The following is a 24,185-nucleotide window of genomic DNA, read 5'->3' as shown; positions in this document are numbered from 1 at the left end:
ACATTCAAGGCAGTTAATAATTCCAACATAATCTGAAGAATATTCAAGAACCCATTTAATCTTGTAGCAAGATCATATAAACAGTATTATTAATGGTATTGGCCTCTATTTTTATGGATAAGGAAAGTGAAGCCCATTTCTACTAATCTGTGACTAGTATACACTAGGCATTTAACAAATGATGAATGAGGTCCTAGGGATGTAGCTCAGTGGTATGGAAGTGCTTAGCATGTATACTTACTTCATTCAGCAGGGTAGTGGTGGCACATACCTCTAACCCAGCACTTGGAAAGCAGAGGCAGGCAGATCTCAGAGTTCCAGGATGTCCAGGGCTATACAAAGAAACCCTTTTTAAAAAAACAAAAACACCAACAAAAAGTTCTACATTCAGTTTCTACTACCAAAATAAACACAACATAATAAATGAATAAATGGAGTCTCTCAGTCTTAGCACCATCTTTCCATGAGAGCAAAGACTGGGAAAAGTTCAAGGTCAAGAGAAAGAAGATGAGGCAGAGGTGCAAGTAAATTAGTCTGTGCATCCACGAAGGCTGCAGGAGCAGAAGTGAGGGGACTGTAGGGCGGGGCGCTGGTACAGTAATAAGTCTCAGTGGACCTGGAGCATCACCATCTGCTCAGAGAGCACCTGAGAGACCTGACTGCCTGCCTTACAGCCAGAAGTCTGCTGGCCCTCTGCCCTGGACCTGTGGCATCTGCACGAACAGTTCTGTTCTCACTTGTGGCCAATAAGTCATCTTTCTTGCTGTCTGAAAATATTTTCTGATTACCATACCAATAATTCGAATTAATTAGAATGAAAACTACTGATGGGGGAATATATCTCAATTGTAGAGTGCTTGTTCAGCATGCACAAAGCCATAGGTTCAGTTTTCAACACTGTAAAATCTAGGTGTGGAGGAGAAAGCTCAAAAGATCAATGTCATCCTTAGCTACATACCAAATTGGAGGTCAGCTTCAAAAAAAGAAAATAGGGCTGCCAGGCGTTGGTGGCACTTGCCTTTAATCCCAGCACTCAGGAGGCAGAGGCAGGTGGATCTCTATAAGGTTGGAGGCCAGTTCTGGTCTACAGAGCTAGTTCCAGAATAGGTCCCAAAGCAATACAGAAATACAGAGAAACCCTGTCTTGAAAAACAAAAAAACAAAAAAACAAAAAAACAAAAAAAAAAAAAAAAAAAAAGAAAAGAAAAGAAAAGAAAAAACTAGGGCCAAAAGATGGCTCAGTGGGGACAGTTGCCTTGCTACCTAACCTGATAACCTGAGTTCTATTTCTGGGACCCAGAAAGTAGGAGTTGAAAACCAACTCCTACAAGTTGTCCTTTGACATGTAGTCATTCATACTGGCACGCACACATCTATACCTACAGAATAAATAAATTTAAAGGAAGTAATAATAGTAATTAATGTTCATGAATGCTTACTATTGTCCAGGAATTTTGCATATATCATTTCTGCTTTCAAAACAATCCTACACAATAAGAATTACTGTCAGTAGCACTTTATACATGAAGAAACAAATTTGAGTTGTTATATAACTGTTTAAGAGCTAACAAGTAGAAATATCTATGTAACTAAGAAATCTGTATTATTGAACAGTGCTGTAAAAACAGAGCTTTGCTTGTTTGAAGACCAACTTAAGGGGCATTCTAGTCCAGTGTCTGAAATAAACTTAGGTCAGTCTTAGGGTTGGAAGCACAGTTCAGTGATAGAATGCTTGCATAGCATGCACAGGACCATAGATTCAACACCAGTACTGCAGATAAGAAGTAAAAGAGAGCTGTCCTATAATACATAAAGGCTAGACTATTATATTCTTCTCCCCCCCCCTTTTTTTAAATTTAAATTTGAATCAAGCTTGTTTTACATGTCAATCCTCTCCCAACCCCCTAGAGTATAATATTCTAAGAGTAGTAGAAAAGTAAAAACTAAAATGTGGGAAGTGCAAAGTTATCAAGATGGTAAAAGGGCTAAAAAAATAAAAAAAAAATACAACAGCTGAAAGAACAGAGCATTTTTACAGTAAGGAAAAGAAAGTGAACATAGGGCTGGAGAGATGGCTCGGTGGTTAAGAGCACTGGCTTCTCTTCCAGAGGTCCCGGATTGAATTCCCAGCACCCACATGGCAGCTTGAAGCTGTCTGTAACCTCAGTTTCTGGGGATCCAACACTTTCACAAGGACATACATGCAGACAAATGCTCATAAAATAATAAAGACAATTTAAAAAGAAGTGAATACACATACACCCATATGGTGGGAAGCATGCTAGGGGAGAGGAGCGAGGCTTATGAAGAGAGACCACAGCCAGGCGTGGCGATGCATGCCGTAATCCCAGTGCTCAGAAGGCTGTGCACGAGGGTCACAAGTTCAGAGGTCAGTCTGGGTCACCTAGTACAACAAAGAAAGGGAAAAAGAGAAAGTAACTCTCTTTAAATATTTGACAATATTCACTTGAGTCAGGGTCTCTAGACCAAGTTGACCTTGAACTCCTCATGTAGCTGAGGTTAACTTTAAACTCTGATCCTCCTGTCTTCATCACCCAAGTGCTGAGATGATGTGTGTGTACCAGGCCTGGTTTATACCGTATTCATTCATTCTTTCTTTCTTTCTTTCTTTTTTTTTCTCCGAGACAGGGTGTCTCTGTGTAGCTTTGGAGGCTGTCCTGGAACTTGCTCTGTAGATTAGGCTAGCCTCAAACTCACAGAGATCCTTCTGCCTCTGCCTCCTGAGTGCAGGGATTAAAGATGTGCATCACCACTGCCTGTGGGTATTCACTCTTAAAATAGTCAAGTTTTAGCTGAGTAGATAGATCAACAAGGAAAAAAAAATAGATCAATAAATTATTATGAACACAAGTATTTTTAAGTGAGGTATGGTGGCATATGTCTGCAATTCTACTACTTGGAAGCCAGGGGCAGAGGACTGCTATAAGTTAGAAGTAAGATTGGGCTGTATAGTGAGACTAATCTCAAAAAGGAAATATTTTTGGTTTATGTATTACCTTGTTGAGAATTAAATTTACTCAAAGTGAGTAATTCTGTTGGATGTAGTAGCATATGCCTATAATTCAAGAACTTGGGAGGCAGAGGCAGGTGGATCAGGACAACGGCCTCCCTATTCCTCCACCCCCACAAAAGAAATCAGACAGCATCTATACATACAAGCCAAGGAGGAAAAGCCTGTAGAATCCCACTTCTACAGCATATGATTTTTAGTACAACAGCACAGAAGTTGTACCACTTCATCATCATGAAGGCAGCTGATGGAGGGGAGGGACATCACTTTTTTTCTAGGTTGCCTTAGTAAGATGATTGCTTTTATAAGGTGGCTGTTTTATGATTAATCCAATTAAGTGTACCTCAAACTAAAATGACTCTGAATTGTCTTGGGAAATAAATGCTGACCTTATTCAATATCTGCAAAAGTGTTTAACTCTGTCATCACTTGTGAATGCCAAACAAGCAAGTCTTGCATAATTGTGAGCAGGCCTGTAGGCTTATTTCTCTTTGCTTTTAGATGACTTCTCCCCAACCCCCACTGAACTGTTGTGTAACAGTCATCATTGTCCTCTCTGTGTGATGTGCTCCCCTCACCAAACAGAACACATTCACTAAGCCCCTCCCTACCACCTGCCAGAGTAAACAATAAAAAACGGAGAGTTCTTCTCCAACAAAGAAAGCTGAGCTCCAATGAAGAGTCTAAGAAACAAGGCTGCAAAGAAAACTCTGAAACCAGTCCAGCTGCCTGGAAGAGGTTTAGACCAGTCACTTGGAAAGGACACTCTCCAACCTGTTGAGCTATCTCCATGCTGAGCAGTGTGCTCCAGGTTTCCTGGATTTTGTAGGTTGTCACCCAGGCTGGGGTGGGCCTTGGCAATACAGCTGTCTTTGAATTATTTCTGCTCCTATAAGTAACCCCTTACCCATATTATTCTAAGTAAAATCAGGAGTTGACCAAAAAAAAAAAACAAAAAAACAAAAAACAAAAAACTCATTAGCTCACTAAATTGGACTTTGGTGGTGTCCATACTTTGGTCTGTTACAGGTGCCCTATCAGAGGTGAGATGTTTGTGTTGTCTCTTTAGGAAAAGTTTTGTCATACAGCATTAATACAAAATCCCAAAGGATTACAAGGAATACCCCCACCCCTCTTCAATGTCTGGGATAAGAAAGGCCTCAGTCTGAAAAGCAGGGCCCAGGACACAGACAGAGCTGTTTTACCGACCCCCTCATGACTGTCCCAGACAATGTACCAGGTAAGATTCACAGCAAACCAAACATTCTCCTCCTAGTAACTGTCTCACCATTTCCAGAGGAGAGATTTGCTGTTTCATAAAAAAGCTGGAAATCCAGGCCGGGTGTTGGTGTGGGAACTCCTTTAATCCCAGCACTAGGGAGGTGGAGGCAGAGGCAGGCAAATCTCTGTGAGTTCTAGGGCAGCCTGGTCTACAGGGAGAGTTCCAGGACAGGCTTCAAAGCAATACAGAGAAACCCTGTCTTGAAAAACAAACAAACAGACAACAACAACAAATAAAACAAAACAAAAAAAGAAACAAACAAAAGCTGGAAATCCCAGAAGAAAAAAGTTTAAAGAGAAACAAATTGGAAAAACTAATGAGTTAAAAAAGTACTAATTTAAACTCAGATTGTTTAGACTGTGAGGTAACTGACTCAGATTGCAACTAATCTGAACACACCAGCCTTCAACTGCCCTGCCAAGGGGTCAGTCCTAGGCCAACACTAACAGCCTCCTATGCAGAAACTGAGTCTTCAAAGACCCACATACTCTCTATTCCAATAGTCTTCACATTGGAAGGTTGCACCTGAAGAAGCCAGGGTAACAGTGAAGGTTAAAAGCACAGTTTGGAAGGATAATAAATGTGTGCCTTGTTGACAGTATACCAACATACATGGTCTCCAAGGGAAAGAATCTCTTTAGTATTTAGGAAGAATTCAAGACACTCAGGAATTCAAACTACAAATTGCTGCCAGTTAGTATTGACTAAAGCAAACAAATTAAGCTCAGAAAACTCAATTACACTGCCACAGCAAAGCCCAGAAATATCTCATTACAAGGACATTTTCAGTCAAGCCAAAACCACTGAGTAAAACTGGGAAAAAACCCTCATAAGTTAAACAGAAAACCGGATTCACGCCTGAGTGGTGGTGATGGAGGAGGGAGGTGAGAAGAACTCCTGGAATAGCTTCATTTCCTGGTAGCTGTTCCACGGCATACTGTATAATAATATTATAATCTGGCAAAGGATTTCCTACACCAAGGAAAAAGAAAAGCATAGTCCCACCCCTCAGCCCCCAGTCAGAAGAAGAAAAACTGTCAGGGCTTGGTAAAATACAAAGCTTTTACCTACCCAGCACTTCCCAAACAATGGCTATGATCCAAATCATCACTCCCTACTCTATCCCTGCCCATCTGGAAATAATGAATTGCTAATTGGTGTGACTAGAAACAATCAATTTACATTTTCTACATGGTCCAAATCAATCCAGTCTCCAAAAGTAGTTGTAGTCCCAGCTTCACAGTTAACTGTGATAGAGACTTTACTGGTTTAGTTTTGGTTGAAATGCTTAGGAAAATATTTCCAGTCTGTAGCCCCCAACAGCAAAAGGCCAACTGCCAGTTTATTTTCACAGAGACTGGGTTGGTAGATGCAAGGGAATGACTGTTGGTGTGGTGGCATAGGCCTTCTATCCCAGCACCCAGGAGGCACATGCAGGCTGAGCTCTGTGAGGCCACTAAGGGTTACATGGTAAGACCTTGTTTCAAAAAAAAAAGTGATAATCCTTAGGCTAAATATTCTTCATGTATCCCTCAGCTCAGTCATATTGTCACTATTATCCAGAAGTCAGAAACCTTGCTGGCATCCAGGACTGACACACAGACACCACTTCCAACATAACACTGATTTTTCTCCTTACTCCTACCACACTGCACTAGTCCAGGTCCCAGAATCTTTTCCTAGTCTTTAAACTTTTTGTTTGTTTGTTTGTTTGTTTTTTGTTTTTTTGAGATAGGGTTTCTCTGTGTAGCTTTGGAGCCTGCCCTGGAACTAGCTCTGTAGGCTAGGCTGGCTTCGAACTCACAGAGATCCTCCTGCCTCTGCCTCCTGAGTGCTGGGATTAAAGACGTGTGCCACCAAGGCTCAGCTGTCTTTAAACATTTTTAAAGTAAAAAATTACCTTAATGAGTGTATACATAAAAACATCCTACAACTAGAGCAACAAACACTTGCAGTCTCAGACTCCATATATCTCAGTTAACGTCTGTAAACAGACTTCTAATTTTTCCATATTTATTTATTTAAAAATTTTCTTTTATGTTTATGATGGACTACTTTCATGTATGTAAGCGCGTATGTACCATGTGTGTGCCAGGTGTCCATGGAGGGCTGAAGAGTGCATCAGATTCCCTGGAATTAGAGTTACAGATGGCTGCAAGCTGCCATGTGGGTGCTGGGAATTGAATCCAGGTCCTCTGGAAGAGCAGTATGTGCTCTTGATTTTCCTGTATTTAATTCTTTGCTCAAAGGTACTATAAAATAGCTATCTTTAAGCATAAAAAGTTGAATTTATCATCACTTCCTAAGTGTATTTGTTTATGCAAATTTGCATACTAATGAATGTATGTGCATATTTATTTTCATGTAAACAACTAAATCCTGCCTGAATATCTAACATTATAGGACTCAGAACATCCTCAAAAATTTCCAGAGTTGACCGATTTTTTAAATTGTATTTACTTATTTTATTGATTTTATTGTGGAGTGGGGCATATGGAGGTAAAACTTGCGGGAGTCGTTTTTCTCCTCACCACATGGGTTCAGGGATCAAACTCAAGGTGTCAGGCTTGTCTGTAAGCACCTTCTTTCAGGCCCTGGCAGTAAGACAATATTAATTAAGTAATTTATGTTTCTATAGGAGCAGAAAACTAGAATACTGTAGTTCATAATATAGACTGGTCTTGTGTGGCGCTACAGCATGCATGGTGAAGTGAGCATGATGTGCATTCAGAGCCAAGGTGAGTACGACTGGCCAGTGCAATGGCAGGTACCACCAGAAACATTTGAAGTTTGCTATTCATTTGCTTCGAAATTAAAATCTGATCATTATGCATCTAAAAATCCCTTACTGCTGCCAACTCTTTAATAACCGCTATGTTCAGTTATGTGGCCCTCACATGAGGTTATGACTCACAGTCTATGAAGACGGGTTTAAATAATACTATTAGCTTCCATAATCAAGCCTAAGATCCCATAAGCTTTAATTTTTGTTTTTCCAGTGTTCAACCTAGTTTAGGAGACAAGTAACAGTAAATGTTAGTTCTTCTGTTACCTCTTTCTCCTTGTTTAATTTCACTCAGGTTAAACTACCCAATTGAGATGTTTTGAAACAGCACACATCCTGACTCAGAAGATCTTTGTAGGGACTGACCACTCACAGGGCAGTTCTCTAAAGCAATACAGCAGAATCTGCCATCTTCAAATAGGTGTTTAAAAAAAAAAGGGGGGGGGGAAAGAAATCATATACAGCTATCCTGCAGGCAGAGATGGAGGCTGATATGTTAGATAAATAACTTTAAAGTGAGAGTTCAATAGGCACAGTTCTAAAATTTATACTTTGCTGGACATAGTGGTACACATCTTTAATCCTAGCACTTGAGAGGCAGAGACAGACAGAGCTCTGTTTGAATCCAGCCTCATCTCCAGAGTGAGACCTTGTGTAAAATAAAGAAAAAAACAACAAACACAGAACAACAACAAAAAAATAACAATAATAATTAGCTAGGAAAATACAGAATATATCTCAAGCCCTGAAAGTAAATAAATACCAAAACATCTTCACATACTTGTACCGACACATATGCAAACATGTGAATATACATGCATGTACACATAGACATAAGCAATAATAGACATAAGCACACATGTACAAACAGGTCACTGTGTATTAATAAAGAGAATAATCCATCAGGATTTTAATGACTACATAGTAGTACGTGTACATTATATACCGGTGGAATCAATTTTATAAAATAAACACCACTGGACATGAAGGACAGACAGGATAACTTCAGTATTCCACATTCATCTAGACAGCTCATCCAGATTGAAAATAATCAACAACAACAACAAAAAACCTTCGAGTTAAACTGGATCAGAGAGCAAATGCACTTAAGGTATCTACAAAATATTTCATCTAACAGTGGCAGAATATATTTTTAGGCCATAAAACAAATTTAAACAATCACAAAAAACTAGAAATAATTATTGCCACTTATTTGGATCATAAAAATACACTCAATAGCTAGAGAAACCAGTTTCTAAGTTTATGGAAACCTAAAGAGTTCTAAGTTTATAGTTATCAGTACTTAAACAGAAACAGGATCAGCAAGATGGCTTAGAAGGGTTGGAGAGATGGCTCAGAGGTTAAGAGCACTGGCTGCTCTTACAGAGGTCCTAAATTCAATTCCCAGCAACCACAAGGTGGCTCACAACCATCTCTAATGAGATTTAGTGCCCTCTTCTGGTGTGTAGGCATATATATCAGAATACTGTATTATAAATAATAAACAAACAAATAAATAAATGTGGTTTAGAAGGTAAGGATGTTGCCACTGAGCCTGATAAACTAAGGTTTTTGAGACCCACATGATGGAAGAAAGGAACTAACTCCTCTGAGTTGTCTCTGACCTCCACATACATGCTGTGACAGGCATATAACCCCTCACAGCTGTCATATAAACAAGTAAATACAGTTTTAAAAATTAAAAGCCCACCACACTAAAATCCAGAAAGAGCTTAAACAAATAACATCATGATGTACCTCAAGATGTTAGGAAACTGAGAATAAGCTAAACCCCAAATCAGCAGAAGAAGAAACAGAAATCAAAATAACAATCTGAAGAATCAATGGGATGGGGGGAAGGTTGTAAGCACTTGTTTGGTTCCTAGCACTCACTTCAGGTGGCTCATTAATGGCCTGTAACTCCAACTCCAGGGGATCTGATGCCCTCTTGTGGCCTCCAAAGGCACTTGTACACATTTATCATGCACACACAGACAGACAGGAGCGTGCGCGCGCACACACACACACACACACGCGCGTACACACACACACACACACACACACACATGTTAATTAATTACTTAAAAAATACATAATGTGGCCAGGCTGTGTTATCGCACACCTTTAATCCCAGCACTTGAGATGGATCTCTGTGAGTTTGAAGCCAACCTGGTCTACAAAGAGAATTCTAGGACAGCCAGGGCTGTTACACAGAGAAACCCTGTCTCGAAAAACAAAAGTCAAAATAATAACAATAATAATAGAATAAAACAAAACAGCATAATAGCAGGGAAGACAGGGGTAGGAGGGTACATATAACTGGTATGGTGATATATACCTTTAATCCCAATACTTGGGAGGCAGAGGCAGGTAGATTTCTGTGAGTTCCAGGCCAGACAGTATTACACAGGAAAACCCAGTCTCAAAAACAAAAATCCATGCATGGGATACATGGTGAGGCTCAAATAAATCACTACATACAAAGATCCACAGCCAGTTAATCCATGATTTAAAAGAATATTACTCCTCAAGTTAGATCATTAAAAACTATCTCTCAACATCTTGTTGGAAACTGCCTGAGTAATCAAGTATTATTAGGGATCCATTCCATACAGATTCCATTTGGAGCCAAAGGCTACACTTTACCTGGTACTATTACCTCAACTTGTTCTTTTATGGCAGATTTACTATTTGTTTTGTTTTTATAAAAAACACACAAACAATAGCAACAACAAAAACATGGGGCATGGTGGTGGTCCACACCTTTAATCTCAGCATTTGGGAGGCAGAGACAGATGAATCTCTGTGACTTCAAGGTTAGCACAGTGACATCTTCTATACTAGGGCTACATAGAGAGACTCTGTATCAAAAAACAAAGTCTAATAGATAGAGATAATATGCTACCCCACCCTGTATGTATGATATACTCATATGTATGGGTGTATGTAGGTGTAAGTGCAGGTACAGGCCAGGGCTCAATGCCAGGTGTCTTCCTCAATCAACCTTATTGTACCTGGTGCTATTGATATGGTTAGGTTAGTTGGCCGTGAGTTCCAGGGGTCCACCTGTCTCTGCCCCCCCAGGGCTGGGGTTGCAGTTGCTCTCTGCTGTGCCTGGCTTCTTACATGGGAGTCAGGGATCTAAACCTGAGGTCTGATGCTTGCCCAGCAGGCACTTTACTGGCTGAGCTACCTCCCTAGCCCTCTGATACGAAAATTTTCATCTCCCTTTAAAAAATAAAAGGGACACTAAACTCAGTTGTAGGGATTCAGGGAAGGCTCCTTGGAAGTGATGAACCTAAGTTAAGAGTCTGAATAGGTGAAGGCTCCTACAGTGAACTCCTTGGTCATGGTGACAGAATGCTTACTAACTTTATCCAAACATTCTATTAGTCATCTATAATTCCATCTCACAATTTAGAGTAGGATAGGTCATCTTAACAGGCACTTCCAGATGTCTAAGTCAAATAGGATGCTGTTACTCACCAATGAAGTTTATGATGACAGCCTATGCTTTCTATCAAAATTCCTAGCTTATATCAGTTCCTACTACCCTACATCCCTTTGTTCCATGAAAGGGCGCCCTATGGGAAAAGAAAATACTCGAAGAAATTAAGCTTAAAAACTAAGCTTTAAAGTTTTCTGGCTTACCAAATGAGAGACAGGCTGTAAGCAGCCCCACCCTACAGACCAGATTTCTATCCAGCAGCAACAAGAGAGACAATGGGATGGAAACATTTCAAGCTGTGGATCTATGAGATTAGTACAAGCAAGGGAAAGCTCTACTGAGCATTCTCAAAGTGAGAAGGAAAAAAAGAACTACAACAACAACAATAATAAAAAGGCTTTGAAAACCCCAGTCTTGTTCTCTTGTAACACCTGGGATTTTCACTAAGAGCGGTAGCAAAGAAGCAATCATCAGGGATATACTGCAGCCCACCAAAGCATTCATCAGAAGAAAGTTACCGCTTACAAAAAGTCTTTAGGCAAGTCAGGACCAAGTTCTCAGATCCTCCCTTGGCCAAATTACACTTACTTTTTCCAAACAGATAGAAATCTGACAAAAACAAAACCTTGGGCAAAATGAAAGGTTCCAGGAAAGACTGACAGAGATTTGTAACTCGATAAGGACATCAAACACTCAACTGAAAATAACTTAACGTTTAGTTTTTTTATACATCTAAAAATAGTGTTTATTCGATTTTTCTAATAAGCTGTCTCCAGGGGATTTCATCATAATTTGTCCTTTGTTGTAGCATGTTTGCTATTTCATAAAACATATAACAATAGTCCTTCTTCTACATCAAAGGATTTAAATAACTAGACCTCTAACAACTAGTATGCTGGTATCATTATCCCTGCTCTCTGAGTTATGAAACTGAGGCAGAGGATAAATGAGATTTGCCTGCAGCTACAGCAATGAGACCTGTAACATAAGTTAAACATAGGCTTCTAGTATAGATCTGGTCTGCTTTGGCCCCTTAAATATACCTCACTACCCTGCTCTTAGAGCATTTACATATGGAATAACCAAATTTGGTTTCTAAAGGGCAAGCAAGAACAGCACTAATGACCAATGACCTCAGAAAGGCAAAAGGTTTAAATGCAGATCTGGTTTACTGTCCAAGGAGTCACACAGTTTTTATGTGCTGAGCATAGACTACGTTCCTACTTTGGCAGGTTTCTCATTCATAGGTCCTCAGACATAGGATGATAGTCTTCCTATAATACTCAAGCCCCACCTGGGTATGGTAGCATATGCCTATAATTCTATCATTTGGGAGGTAGGGACAGAAGGATCAGGAATTCAAGGTCTCCCTCAGCCACACAGCAAGCTGGAATGAAAGACCAGACTTCCCTTCATTGAAGAGGAAGATGTGAAGAAACAAGAGCTATTCACTTGCAGGTCAAGGATTCTACAGGAGTACTACTAGATACTACTAGGAGACTGCTAATTTTTTTTTTCTTCCCAAGACAGGGTTTCTCTGAGTAGCCCTGCTATTCTGACCAGAACTCAGAGATCCACCTGCCTCTGCCTCCCAAGTGCTGGGTTTAAAGGAGTGTGCCACCTTCAGTCTGCTAATTTTTAAATGAAATTTACACTTCAGGAAGTAAACACAATGGGTACAAGTGTGTAACAAAACTCAGAGGTAGGGCTAGGTATGGTACTGCGTTCAGAAGGCTAAGCTTGACAGTCAGAGGCCAGCCTGGGCTAATGGCAAACATCTGTCTCAAAAAGATAAAACTCAAAAGCAAACCAAAGACTCTCAAAGACAAAGTCTAGCTTTGCATCAACACCCAGGCAGGTATGCGCTTTGGAGTAGGTTATTTAAGTTCTCTCAATAGAGAAGGTCAAGTTTCTCCACAGTAAAGCAAACTGATGCCTATCTTTCCAGGTGGCTGTGTGGATTAGAAATCTAGATATACTACTAGATATGAATGCTCTCTCTTGAGATCTTCAGAACAAATGTTCTGGTTAACCCTACAGAAAATAAACTTTATATGCTTGTGATCATATTGGCTAATAAACTAATTCTACTTCAGGGCAGTCTCTAAAAACAGGTATTAAATTACTTTCTTAGATATACTGTTTACTATATGAAATTTAAGTATCCTCGGAAGTGCTCAGGCAGGTTCCAGGTAGAGATGTGTGAATAATTAACTGTTATTACAATACAGGTCTCTGTTGTTTTCTAACCTCACCTCCTCCCATTTCATTTGTATGAACAATTAGCTGTTTTACAATGCGGGCCTTTGTTGCTTTCAATTCCTTCCCATTTTCCACTTGCTCATCTTTCTCCCTGAAAAATGTTGTTTTTTCTTTTTAGCTTTTGTTTTTAAATTAAACCTTGCCAGGTGTACATGCCTGAAATCCCAGTACTTGGGTGTCAGAGACAGGAGGATCACCACAAATTTGAAGCCATCTTAGTCTCTATATTGAGTTTCAGGTCAGCCAGGGCTAGATAGCAAGACCCTGTTTTGAAAGAAGAGAGACTGACAGTGGTAGTACACATCTTTAATCCTAGCACTCTGTGAGTTCCAGGGAAGCCAAAGCTATACAGAGAAACCCTGTCTCAAAAACCAAAACAAACAAACAAACAAAAAATCCAAATCAAACAAAACAAAAACAAACAAACAAACAAAAAAAAAAACCCCAAGAGAAAAAGAAATCAAACCTTAATTAGGCTATCTTCTTGGGGAAAATATATTGTTATGTAACTGGTATGTATTCTCTTGGCAAATTTCCAACAAATAAAAACATATAAAAGTGAAAGTTTCAGATGTTTAGATTATCCTGAGGGAGGTCTTTACATAACATGGGTTTAGAATAATCCCTGGTATTTAAATTTTGTAGTAATTCCTCAACTGTTAAAATACAGATTATTCAGAAAATTCCATGTTTTTTCAGGAGTTATCTATCCTAGTCCCACTCCTCACATGTCCACCATCACAAACTCCCACTCTTTCTGCAAAGCCCAATTAGAAGTAAAGCTTTCCTGAGTCAAGTTAGTTCCTGAAGCTTTCCTCCTAACTCTACAAGCCGATGCAGGCAGCACTTCTTGATGCTCCTCTAGAGGGCGCCTGGTTCACACCTGACTTCTTTCGGATTCTAACCCACTCTACTACAGTACGCTCAGATCACCTGGCTGTACCCAGACGACATAATATTTCCAATGCTTTGGTTACTCAATGCATCAGCTGAGATCCTGGCACATAATGCACACTCTCTTCCTCCCTACAGGCCATTCGAGCTTCCAAGACACACTTTTCCTATCTGTAAAATGGAGATGAAGGTACATGCACCTCAGAGTGTGACTGGGGTGGGGTTAAAGGAAACTGCACTTAAAATATTCAGTATGGAGAATTCTGGTGTTGGAAAGCTGGTGGATTAGATCATCTAAAAATTCCATTCCAGGCTGGGCTACAAACTGAGGCTGTATCTGAAAAACAGATATATTACTACTTAGAAAGCAGACTGTGTTGACTGAACTTCTAAATCTTTACTAGTAATCAAACCCATCAGTTAAAGATTAAAATGGGCAATAATGAACAAGACATAAAGATATATTAAACTAGGTTTGTTAATACACGTCTGTAATTCCAGTACTTGGGAAGTAGAGGCAAAAGAATCAGTTTAAGGTCATCCTCGGCTATATGAAATTGTCTCAAAACAAACAAAAAATACAATATATTTTTAAGTCTTTAAAAACTAAGAGCAGGTATGGTGGTACATGACTTTAATTCAAGAACCCAAGAGACAGAGGCAGATCTCTATGAGTTTTTGTCCAGCCTGAACTACACTGCAAGTTCTAGGTACATAGTGAGACCCTGTCTAAAAAAAAAAGTTTTTTTGTAAACAATAAAGTACTGCCAAACAGTATATTATTTATCTTCACTAAAACTAAAAATCAAGAAATAGTTTTCTACCTTAAGTTTTGGATATATGTGGCGTAGAGAATCTGCAGTTCCCATGTCAGCCTCATCAGGAATGCATACGATATCTGGTTTCATTTTCATCTTGAATTCTGTGCAGAGTGCTTTTTGAACATCTTTGGTTGTAATCACAATGACTTCTATAGGATGAAAGAAATAGCAGACAAATGCAGAAATTCATTCACCGAGACAATTTCAATCATTCAGTCAAATGTGCTCTATTGTGGTAGGTAGCACATGTCTGCAGTTTGCACACCAGGACTCCAGAGGTAGAGACAGAAGATCAGGCATAAGACCTTCCTCGTCAAGTTCAAGACCATCATGGACTAAGTGCGAACTTGTCTCACAAATTCAAAGTCAAAAATAATACCTGATAATATTACTGAGCCTTTCCAATGTGTTTTATGTTTTAAATGGAAAACCAGCTTATGTTTAATTGTGATATTTTAAAACTGTACAAGTTTTTTTTACCTCTGTCCTCCCATTCTATATTGAGTCTCCTAAAATGACAGGAAAATGTCACCAATCACAGGTTGGATGAGTTAATAATGCAGTTCCTACATGCAACACTAATATCCTTAAAGCACCAGTCAGACCTGGCAGTGGCCAACAGTTAACTTCGTCTTCAGGGTTAAAAACTTCAGGCCCTTTGAGGGCTGTGACTCAGTGGCACTTGTCCAGAGGTGGCACCTCCCTACAGTTGGGGAACTTTACAGGTACCAGTGGAAAGAAATGACTCCTAAGAACCCAGCCAGTTTGGCTGAGGTCTGTCGTTGCAATGTCTTGAGGCTCCTTTGCCTCTTTTTCTGCAGCAAGGCATGAGACTAAAACCTACCGAGTTACAGGAAAACCAGACAGTGATAGCTATGGAGGAAGTGAGCTCCTTTACCTCCCACATCCAATGCCTTTGCTTCACAGGGAAACATTAACAACAAATTCACAAGGAACTGTTAGCATTACAAGCCTACTCATCCAGGGGTGCTGGCTGGAAGGCAGGAAGGAGGACAAAAAGTGGATAGCTTCACACATTTGCTTGACACCCTTGTGCCGGTTAAATGCTAATCTTCCCTGTATCATTCTAATTTTAGTATATGCTCTGCTGAAATGAGCATTACTTTAAATTTTGTTTGTTTTTCCAGACAGGGTTTCTATGTGTAATGGCCCTGGCTGTCCTGGAACTCACTTGGTAGACCAGGCTGGCCTCAAACTCACACAGATCCTGCTTCTTCTGGGGCTAAAGTCATGCTCCACTACACCCAATTGCTTAAAAAATTTAATGTAATTATTTTATTAATTTCTGAGAATTTCATATATGCATATATTTTGATTATATTTACCAACTACTCCCAAATCTATCCTCTACCCCTTATCGTTATGTTAAAAAAAAGTGTGTGTGTATGTGTTTGTGTGCACTCACTCTCATGTGCTAAAATAGAGAAAAGTGTGACTGAAGCAGAGTATAGCAGATGCTAATTCTGTTTGGCAGGTACTGTGGAGCACATGTGTAATCTTAGCACTCTGTAGGCAGAGGTAGGAGATTACGAGTTTGAACTTAGCCTGGCATACATAGTTGATGGGAGATGTCATTCTGTAAATATGTTTCTCATACTGGTTAATGAATAAAGCACTGTTGGCCAATAGGAAAGCAAGAGAGGAGGGACTAGGAAACAAGGAGGGAAGAGGAAGTAGTAGGGAGGAGTCAGGATGGAGAGTCTGGAGAGAGCAGGACGCCAGCCAGCTCTCTGGTAAGATGAGACCACGTGAAAATACATAGATTAACAGAAATGGGTTAATAATTAAGACAGAGTTAGCCGATAAGAAACTAGTACCTGGCCAACAGCATTATATCCAATACAGAGTCTCGGGGTGTTAATTGGGGCTGGCGCGGCGGCGGTACAAGACCAGCAGCAGGCGGAAAAACCTACTCCTTACACAGTGATTTTGAGGTTAGCCTTAGTTTTACCAGGTGGTGGTGTGGGCCTGTAAACCTAACTATTTGGGAAGCTAGGGAGGAAAATTAAAAATTCAAGATCTGCCTAACTACAAAATGAGTTCAAGGATAGCTTTAGCAACTTTAGTGGGAGCCTCTTCTTGGTTTGTTTGTTTGTTTGTTTAAAGGAAAAAAACAGAGATGGAGATATGGCTCAATAATAAATCATTTACCTACCAGGCTTGAGGATACCAGTTTATTAGAGAAAGACTGAGCAGGAGTTGGTGAGATGTAAGGGTACTTCCTTGATCCCAATGACCTGAGCCCACATAGTGGAAGGAGAGAACTACTGACTTCAAAAAATTGTCCTCTGACCTCCATATGAGCCACAGTATGCATATATACATATACTGAGGTACACTCACACACACTAGGTAAATGTATACAAAATGTTAAAAATTCTACACTTAGAGATTTAATTTAGCTGGTTTCTATATGCATGAAATCATGTATTCTATTCCCAGCACTGCATAAAATTTAGTTTGGGGGCACATGTCTATAATCCCAGAACTCAGGAAGTACATGTAGGAGGGCTGAGGTCCAAGATCATCCTCCACTACACAAATTTGAAAACCTCTAATCCTATTGCTTGGGAGACAAAGGCAGATGGATCTCTGAGTTTGAGGCCAGCCTGGTCTATATTAATTTCTAGGTCAGAAAGAGCTGCTATGTGGAGAGACTTTGTCTTGAAAATACAGATAAAAATAGTAATAATTAATTAGAAGCTGGAGAGATGGCTCAGTTGTTAAGAGAACTAGCTGTTCGGCCAGGTAATGGCACATGACTCTAATCCCAGCACTTGGGGGGCAGAGGCAGGCAAATCTCTGAGTTTGAGGCCAGTCTGGTCTACAGAGTGAGTTCCAGGACAGCCAGGGACACAAAGAGAAACCTTGTCTCATCCTCTCTTGAAAAACCAAAAGGAAAAAAAAAAAGCATTTGCTGCTCCTACAGAGGACCTGGGTTCAGTTCTCAGAACTCTCATGGTGATTCACTACCATCCTTAATGTCAATTCCAGAGAATCCAACCCTCTCTCCAGACCTCTTCTGGTACAGGTATGTATGTGGTGCATATGCATACATTCAGGCAAACCATTCACACACATAAAGTATAATAAATAAAAATAAAAAATGAAAAATAAATTAATTGATTAGGGGTTGGAGAGATAGCTCAGCAGTTAAGACTGCCTGCTGCTCTTGTAGAGTACTCAGGTTCAATTCCTAGCACCCACATGGTGGCTCACAACCATCTGTAACTCTAGTTCCAAAGCACCCAGCGCTCTCTTCTGGCTTCTGCAAACAACAGGTATAAACACGTTGCACTTACATTCATGTAGGTAAAACACTCCACTAATTAATTTTTCAAAATAATTCTACATCTAGGAAGCACCCTGTTATGAGCACTTTCCCGCCAGCCTGGTCCCAGAGCTGTGTCAGTCCCAAAATAACACAGACACTATATTAATTATATTGGCCGGTTACTAGCATTTTTTATTGGCTAGCTCTGTCTTAAATATTAACCTATAATCACTAATATATGTATTTCTATGTGGTCTTATCTTACTGGGAAGGCCAGACTCGAGTCCTCTCTTCCTGAGATCATATCACAACTCTAATACATTTCCCGGAATCCTCTACCTCTCCTAGTCCCACCTATCTTGCTTCTCTATTGGCCAACAGTGCTTTACTCATTAACCAATAAGAAAAACATTATTTACAAAATGACATCTGCCATCAGCACCCCTCAAATTCTTACTGAGCCTTAGTAAGAAAGGATTTTATGCACAGTCATCATTACATATATAACAAAAGGTGCATCCCTGGTGGCCACAGAGGTCAAAACATACACGCAGGCAAAAATATTCATACTCATAAAATAAACCTAAAAAATATTAAAACATAACACAAAGCACTTGTTTATTTTCATATGTGTGTCATGTGTGCATACATATGCAGTGGCCCCCAGAGGCCAGAAAAGAATGCCAGATTCCCTGAAGCTAAAGTTATAGACCATCTGTTGTGAGCTGTGAGGTCTGAGCTGCCATGTGGGAACTGGGAACTGAACTAGGTTCCTCTGGAGGAGCAGCAAGTGTTCTTAACCACTGAGCCATTTCTCCGGTCCCAAGAAAGAAACTCTTTAAAATAAATCTCTTAAAACTAATGTTACCTAGACTACTGCATAGAAATGTTTATGAGTCTGTACAACCCTCACAGTTAAATGAACCCTCTTGCAGACATCTGGGCCCTAGGATCTGACACCCTGGTTTGTTGCATTTTGATTCATTCTACTTAAAAGATACCTCAAACTCAATATGGCCAAAGCTAAACTCATTATCTTTGTTCAAACCTGTTCCCTGTCTCATTTAATGGCACCATCACCCATCCAATCTGACCCAAGTGAAAAGTGGACAAAAACTCTTCCTATCAGATTTTAAGGAAGGTTCTAAAATCAGTGACTGCCTGAGCTATCTTTTCAGTCTTCTGTACTCATGATTAAAATACTACTGAGCACATCATAGATTCAGGCATTTAGATCCCAAATCTTGCCTTTCTGATATCCTTAAAGGGCCCATCTTGGATCACTGTGGAGAACCCCCTCTTTAACAGCAATATGTTTAGCACTATATTCTCATCCCCCCCATATAATAAAAGGGTACTCCTGGGTCCCCAATTTAAGCATCCAGTCTCCAGCAAACTTTCAGTCCTAGGCTGCTATCATCTACCCTCGCTCACTCATAATGCTGACAAATTATTAGGATCAAACACACTGAAAGTTTTATGACTGCATCCATCATTGCTACAGCTCACCTTCAAATCCAACACGCTCAAGCAGGTTCAGTGGGTACCAAATTAAAGGTTTGTTTCCAACTGGAAGCAGAGGCTTGGGAATGCTGGAAGTCAAGTCCGTCATCCGAGATCCCCCACCAACGGCCATAACTACAGCTTGAAACTCCATTCTTATAAAACTGCAAGCACAGGGGGGTGGGGAGAGAGATATGACACAAATCAAATGACAGACAGTACTAGTTTTGTTTTTATTTACATGAGTAGTTCCCACTTATACCAGAGGCATCACTTCCGGTTTTAGTTATCACAGTATGAAACACTCCTTAGTGGCTGTTCAAATGTCATCTTTCTCATTTTCTCTAACCAACACGAGTCTTAGTTCCAATCTTAGTAGAGTAATATAAATTAGAAACATCTGACCCTTGCACTTGAGTTGTTTAAGACAATTCAAGTGACAGCAGTAGGGGTGTATGCCTTTAATTTCAGCATTCAGGAGGCACTGGCAGGCAGATCTCCATGAGTTCAAGGCCAGCCTGGTCTACATAGGGTCATCCAAAACTATATAGTGAGAACTTGTCTGAAAAGCTTCTCCCAGGGTCTAGTTGGAGAACTGTAGTCTCACCCCTCATTAAGAAAACTTCCCTTCACAGAAGACTCAAACTAGTACAGAAAACCACAACTAATCAAAACACAGGGTTGTGGAGCCCTACAACTATGCCTACAACAAAACCCTGCAGCTAAGGACCAGGGACCGTTAAGGAAGGCAGAGCAGAAAGACAGGGACAGCAAGTTTGCTATAAGGTCATGTCTCCTAGATATGCCAGAGAGTCACACCCACGAAGTGTCACCAACATGGCTGCCTAACAAGACCCGAACAAAGAGGACACCAAAAGACAAGCTACCATCTGAGAGGGAAAGCTCACAAGGCCCCAACCCTAAGCAAAAAGCTGTAAGTAATTAAGAACAGGAGAAACAGCGAACACCAACTGGTTACTCCATATCAAATGGTGAGTCCTGAAAACATAAACACACAAGTAACATTATATGAACTGAACAGGTTGTATTTATATATTAACACACACACACACACAACAAGACAAAATTAAAGAAAAAAGAGGCCATGAATTTAAAGAGAGCAAGACAGGCAAAAGGGTAGAGTTGGAGGGAATAAAGGAAATGGAAAAACAATGTAATTATATTATAATCTCCCCACATAAAAAATTATAACCCCCCAAAAGATGACAACAAATTCAGCAGATTACAATACACTGCCATAGTGCAATGAAAGGGTTGTAAGCAAGATACAGCGAAGAAGAGTGAGAACACCTAAGTCTTCCAAGAAAACACAGGAAGGTTGGTTTTTGTTTTTCAAGGCAGGCTTTCTCTGTGTAGCTTTGGAGCCTGTCCTGGAACTCACTCTGTAGACCAAGCTGGTCTTGAACTCACATAGATCTGCTTGCCTCTGCCTCCCGAATGCTGGGATTAAAGGTGTGTGACACCACTGCCCAGCCTCAGGAAGGTTTTTATAGCATCCTTTCTCTCAACCAGTGGTTCTCAACCCCCTTGGTAGCCCTCTATCTCCAAAAAATGTACATTGCATTTCATAATAGTAGCTGAATTACAGTTATGAAACAACAGCAAAAATAATTTATGGTTGGGGGGTCACCACAACATGAGGAACTCTATTAAGGGATCACAGAATAGGAAGGTCCATTGCTTTATGGGAAAATAAAGATGGGTATGGTTGTGAAGAAGTTAAGAGTTACCAAGTGGATTCCTAACATATGAACTCTTATTTCTTGGACATTGAAAACACTTGGACATTGAAAGTATAAAGTAAACTTTATACTTTCTCCCAGTAATTCAGTCATTTTCTCTAGTCTTCTCATAAGCTCAGTAATAAAGATAACTCCCTAAACACAAATGAAGGCTTACAATGGAACTTATACCTGGAGAAACAATCCAAACTGTTAACTCCTTTTTCCAAAGTCAAGATAACCCCAGCACTCAGGAGGCAGAGGCAAGGGGATCTCTGAGTTCAAGGCCAGCCCGGTCTACAGAGCAAGTTCCAGGACAGCCAGAGCTATACAGAATAACTATGTTTTTAATAAAAAAACAAAGGTAAGAAAACAACCTTGAAATAGCATGAATCCCTACTGATTAACACCTGAAGATATTTTTTGACTTACAATTATGCAATTATTTTATTAAAAATATAAAATACACAGATAAGTTGGATAGGGATGTATGATATGAAATCCACAAAGAATCAATAAAAAGTAAAATAAAAAAAGTATGAAGTACAATGTTCAGGAAAAAAATCTAACATCAAATTGGCAAATGTTTTATTTACATTTATCAAAATAATATTCAGTCCTAGACTACACACATGAATATTTAAACCACAGAATTTAATATTCAGTATGCCTACGCCACAGAGTAAAGGCTCTGAGCAACTTTATGGTATAATTTCAATTTCAAGAAATATTGCCTTAGACTGGTACTTAGGCATTACAGAACTCCTATCACATCTGATATTATGAAAAAAGGAACAGATCCTTCAGAGTCAAAAGGCCTTGAGTCATATCACAGGTGATATGACCAAGGGCTCAACAAAACTCTCAGTCTCCTTGCTTCTTAGAATAGGGGGTAATGTCCATAGATGCTGGAACCAGACTAAGTGTGAATTCTAGCACAACCAAGTATTAACTATGTGAACTAGCATAAGTTAATTTCTGTGTCTTGGTCTTGTTTGTTTGTTTAGAAGAGATAATTATGGTTGATTTCATTAAGCTGTTGAGTTAAATGAGGACTCACTTGTCTAGTATGTTTGAGGTCTTAGATTTTTTTTTTATACCTAGAACAGGTATAAAACAATAATTCTACATAAAACATACAAAGTAATGTCCATCCTATCACAAGCACTATATACATGTTTCATATTATTGGGCAGAGGCTAGATCATGGAAAACCCACTATATCAACTGAACCATACTGTCCTAAAACTCTGGGTCTATATATCCACTTAGAAAATTACTTTATATTTATGTGCATGTTTTGCCTGAATATAGTATATGCAGCCAGATAACCAGGAACTGGAGTTACAGATGGTTATGAACCACCATCTGGGTGCTGGGAATTGAACCTGGGTCTTCTAGAAGAGCAGCCAGCATTTTAAACCACCGAGTCATTTCTTCTGCCTCTTATAGTCCTTTTTAAAAGAGATAGGTGCTACTATGCTGCTTCAACTAGAGTGTGATGGCCTTTCCCAGATGTGACCCCACTTTGGGTCAGCACATGCAACAGGGTGGCTCCAGATTCCTCCAGGGGTCACCATATTGATGCTTGTGAATCTAGTGCCACTACCCAATTAAAAGTGTGCCTCAGATACCTGGGTTCAAGTGACCCTCCTGTCTACTACCTTAGACTGAACTGCAGGCTCTCTGTATTCCTGTTTCCTCCTGGTTTTCTCCTGGGCCTAGTAATCAACTAGTAAAACTCTAAGACTCAGCTCGGGAATCATCTTTGTAGTATGAAGCCACTGCTGACTCCACCCCAGTGGAGTCTTTCACTAGTTGTTTCTACTATACTACGTACAGATTGTATCAGTCTTTCTAGGCTTCATTGCAGGCATGTAAGTTCCTACCAGGCATTGGTGGCCCACAGCTTTAGTCCCACTACTCAGGAGGCAGAGGCTGGCGGATCTCTGAGTTCAAGGCCAGCCTGGTCTACAGAGCAAGTTCTAGGACAGGCTCCAAAGTAATACAGAGGAACCCTGTCTCAAAAAACCAAAACAAAACAAAAAATTAGTTCCTTGGACAAACTGTGGCGCAAGCCTTTAATCTTGGGAAGCAGAGGCTTCCAGGACAGAGAGTTCCAGGACAGCAGAACTGCTACAATGCTGTCTTGAGAAGAAGGAACAAAAAAAAAAAAAAAAAAAAAAAGGTGAGTTCCTTGAAGTGTACAAAATAAAAAAGGCATGTAGAAATGTAGAACACAGGTGGCTAGAATCTAGAGTTCCTGTTCTCAATCTCTGGGTTTAAAAAAACATGCAACCTAGGAAACAAGAATAATTGTGACTCAAAAAAAGCTGACTCAAAAGTCTCAATATTATTGTCATGATTCCCGGTATCAGCACCACGCTCTAACCAACTGAGCTAACCGGCCGGCGGTTATTATGACTCCCGATATCAAGACGATAAGTCTCAACAGCCTCCAAGTTTTACAGGAGTCATTCACAGCATCTCAATCATGCCTGCCACATAGCACAAGTTGCTTTCTCCAGTCCTACATGGTAAGATCGACCACTGCATCGTAACTGGTCCGCCAACCCTTTGAGCGCTGAGAGTAGAGGCCTCATAGTATCCCCCGTAGTCCCTGTCCTGAGCCTAAATAAATGTGGGATGAGTAAACAAGATGGGGAAAAGGTCAGCACGGCACCAAGGGCGATGCTCACTTGGTGTGACTTCGAGCAGAACCTTCCCTCCCCGAAACTCAGTTTTCCCATCTGTTGCACAAGGTGGTTGGCTTGGATTCTCCAGTCTCCCGGCTGGGACGCATGGCTCCATGGCCGGATCCAGCAGGGGCTCGCGCTGGCGATCTCGGGGCTCAGTACCCGGTCTGCCCACTCGGGCCCTGCTAGGCGAGCTCGCCTCCCTCACAGGAACCGGGCTCTCCAGCACCCGCGCGCAGCTCACCCTGCTCAGCCTGCTCGTGCACCGCCTGGCTCCGTACAAGCCCCGGCTTTACCTCAGCTCCGGGCACGCCGCGGCCGCTCCCAGCGCTCCCCACGCCGCCTCTGCCTGACAGGCCAATGGCGCAGGCGCGCGGTGGCCGAGCAGTTCGATGTGACGCGCTGGGCCGATTCAGGGAGGAGGGA

The 24,185-nt window shown here is 40.5% G+C and overlaps 1 protein-coding gene and 1 non-coding gene across 4 annotated transcripts in view; both read right to left on the bottom strand.

Moving 5' to 3' along the window:
• Positions 1-24,185, bottom strand: part of Eif2b3 (eukaryotic translation initiation factor 2B subunit gamma) — a 63,322-nt gene extending 39,137 nt beyond the window's left edge. Inside the window, exons 1-3 of one of the 3 annotated variants that reach the window (XM_051188551.1) lie at positions 24,056-24,185; positions 19,328-19,485; positions 14,527-14,672 (exon numbers count right to left, since the gene is read on the bottom strand). In XM_051188551.1, the coding sequence (XP_051044508.1) occupies positions 14,527-14,672; positions 19,328-19,475 (294 nt within the window). In that variant the 5' untranslated portion in view covers positions 19,476-19,485; positions 24,056-24,185. Of the gene's footprint in view, positions 1-14,526; positions 14,673-19,327; positions 19,486-23,762; positions 23,912-24,003 lie in introns of those variants that run through there. The other 2 variants (XM_051188552.1, XM_051188553.1) reach the window with 2 other exon arrangements.
• LOC127225511 (U6 spliceosomal RNA) lies at positions 15,538-15,642 on the bottom strand. Its single transcript, XR_007834797.1, has one exon. It is a non-coding gene; the product is annotated as a U6 spliceosomal RNA (small nuclear RNA).

Source organism: Phodopus roborovskii, unplaced genomic scaffold (assembly GCF_943737965.1).
Source record: "Phodopus roborovskii unplaced genomic scaffold, PHOROB, whole genome shotgun sequence".
Taxonomy (NCBI): Eukaryota; Metazoa; Chordata; class Mammalia; order Rodentia; family Cricetidae; genus Phodopus; species Phodopus roborovskii.
The sequence above is the reverse complement of the archived record's forward strand: the minus strand, read 5'-3'. Positions and strand labels throughout refer to the sequence as shown.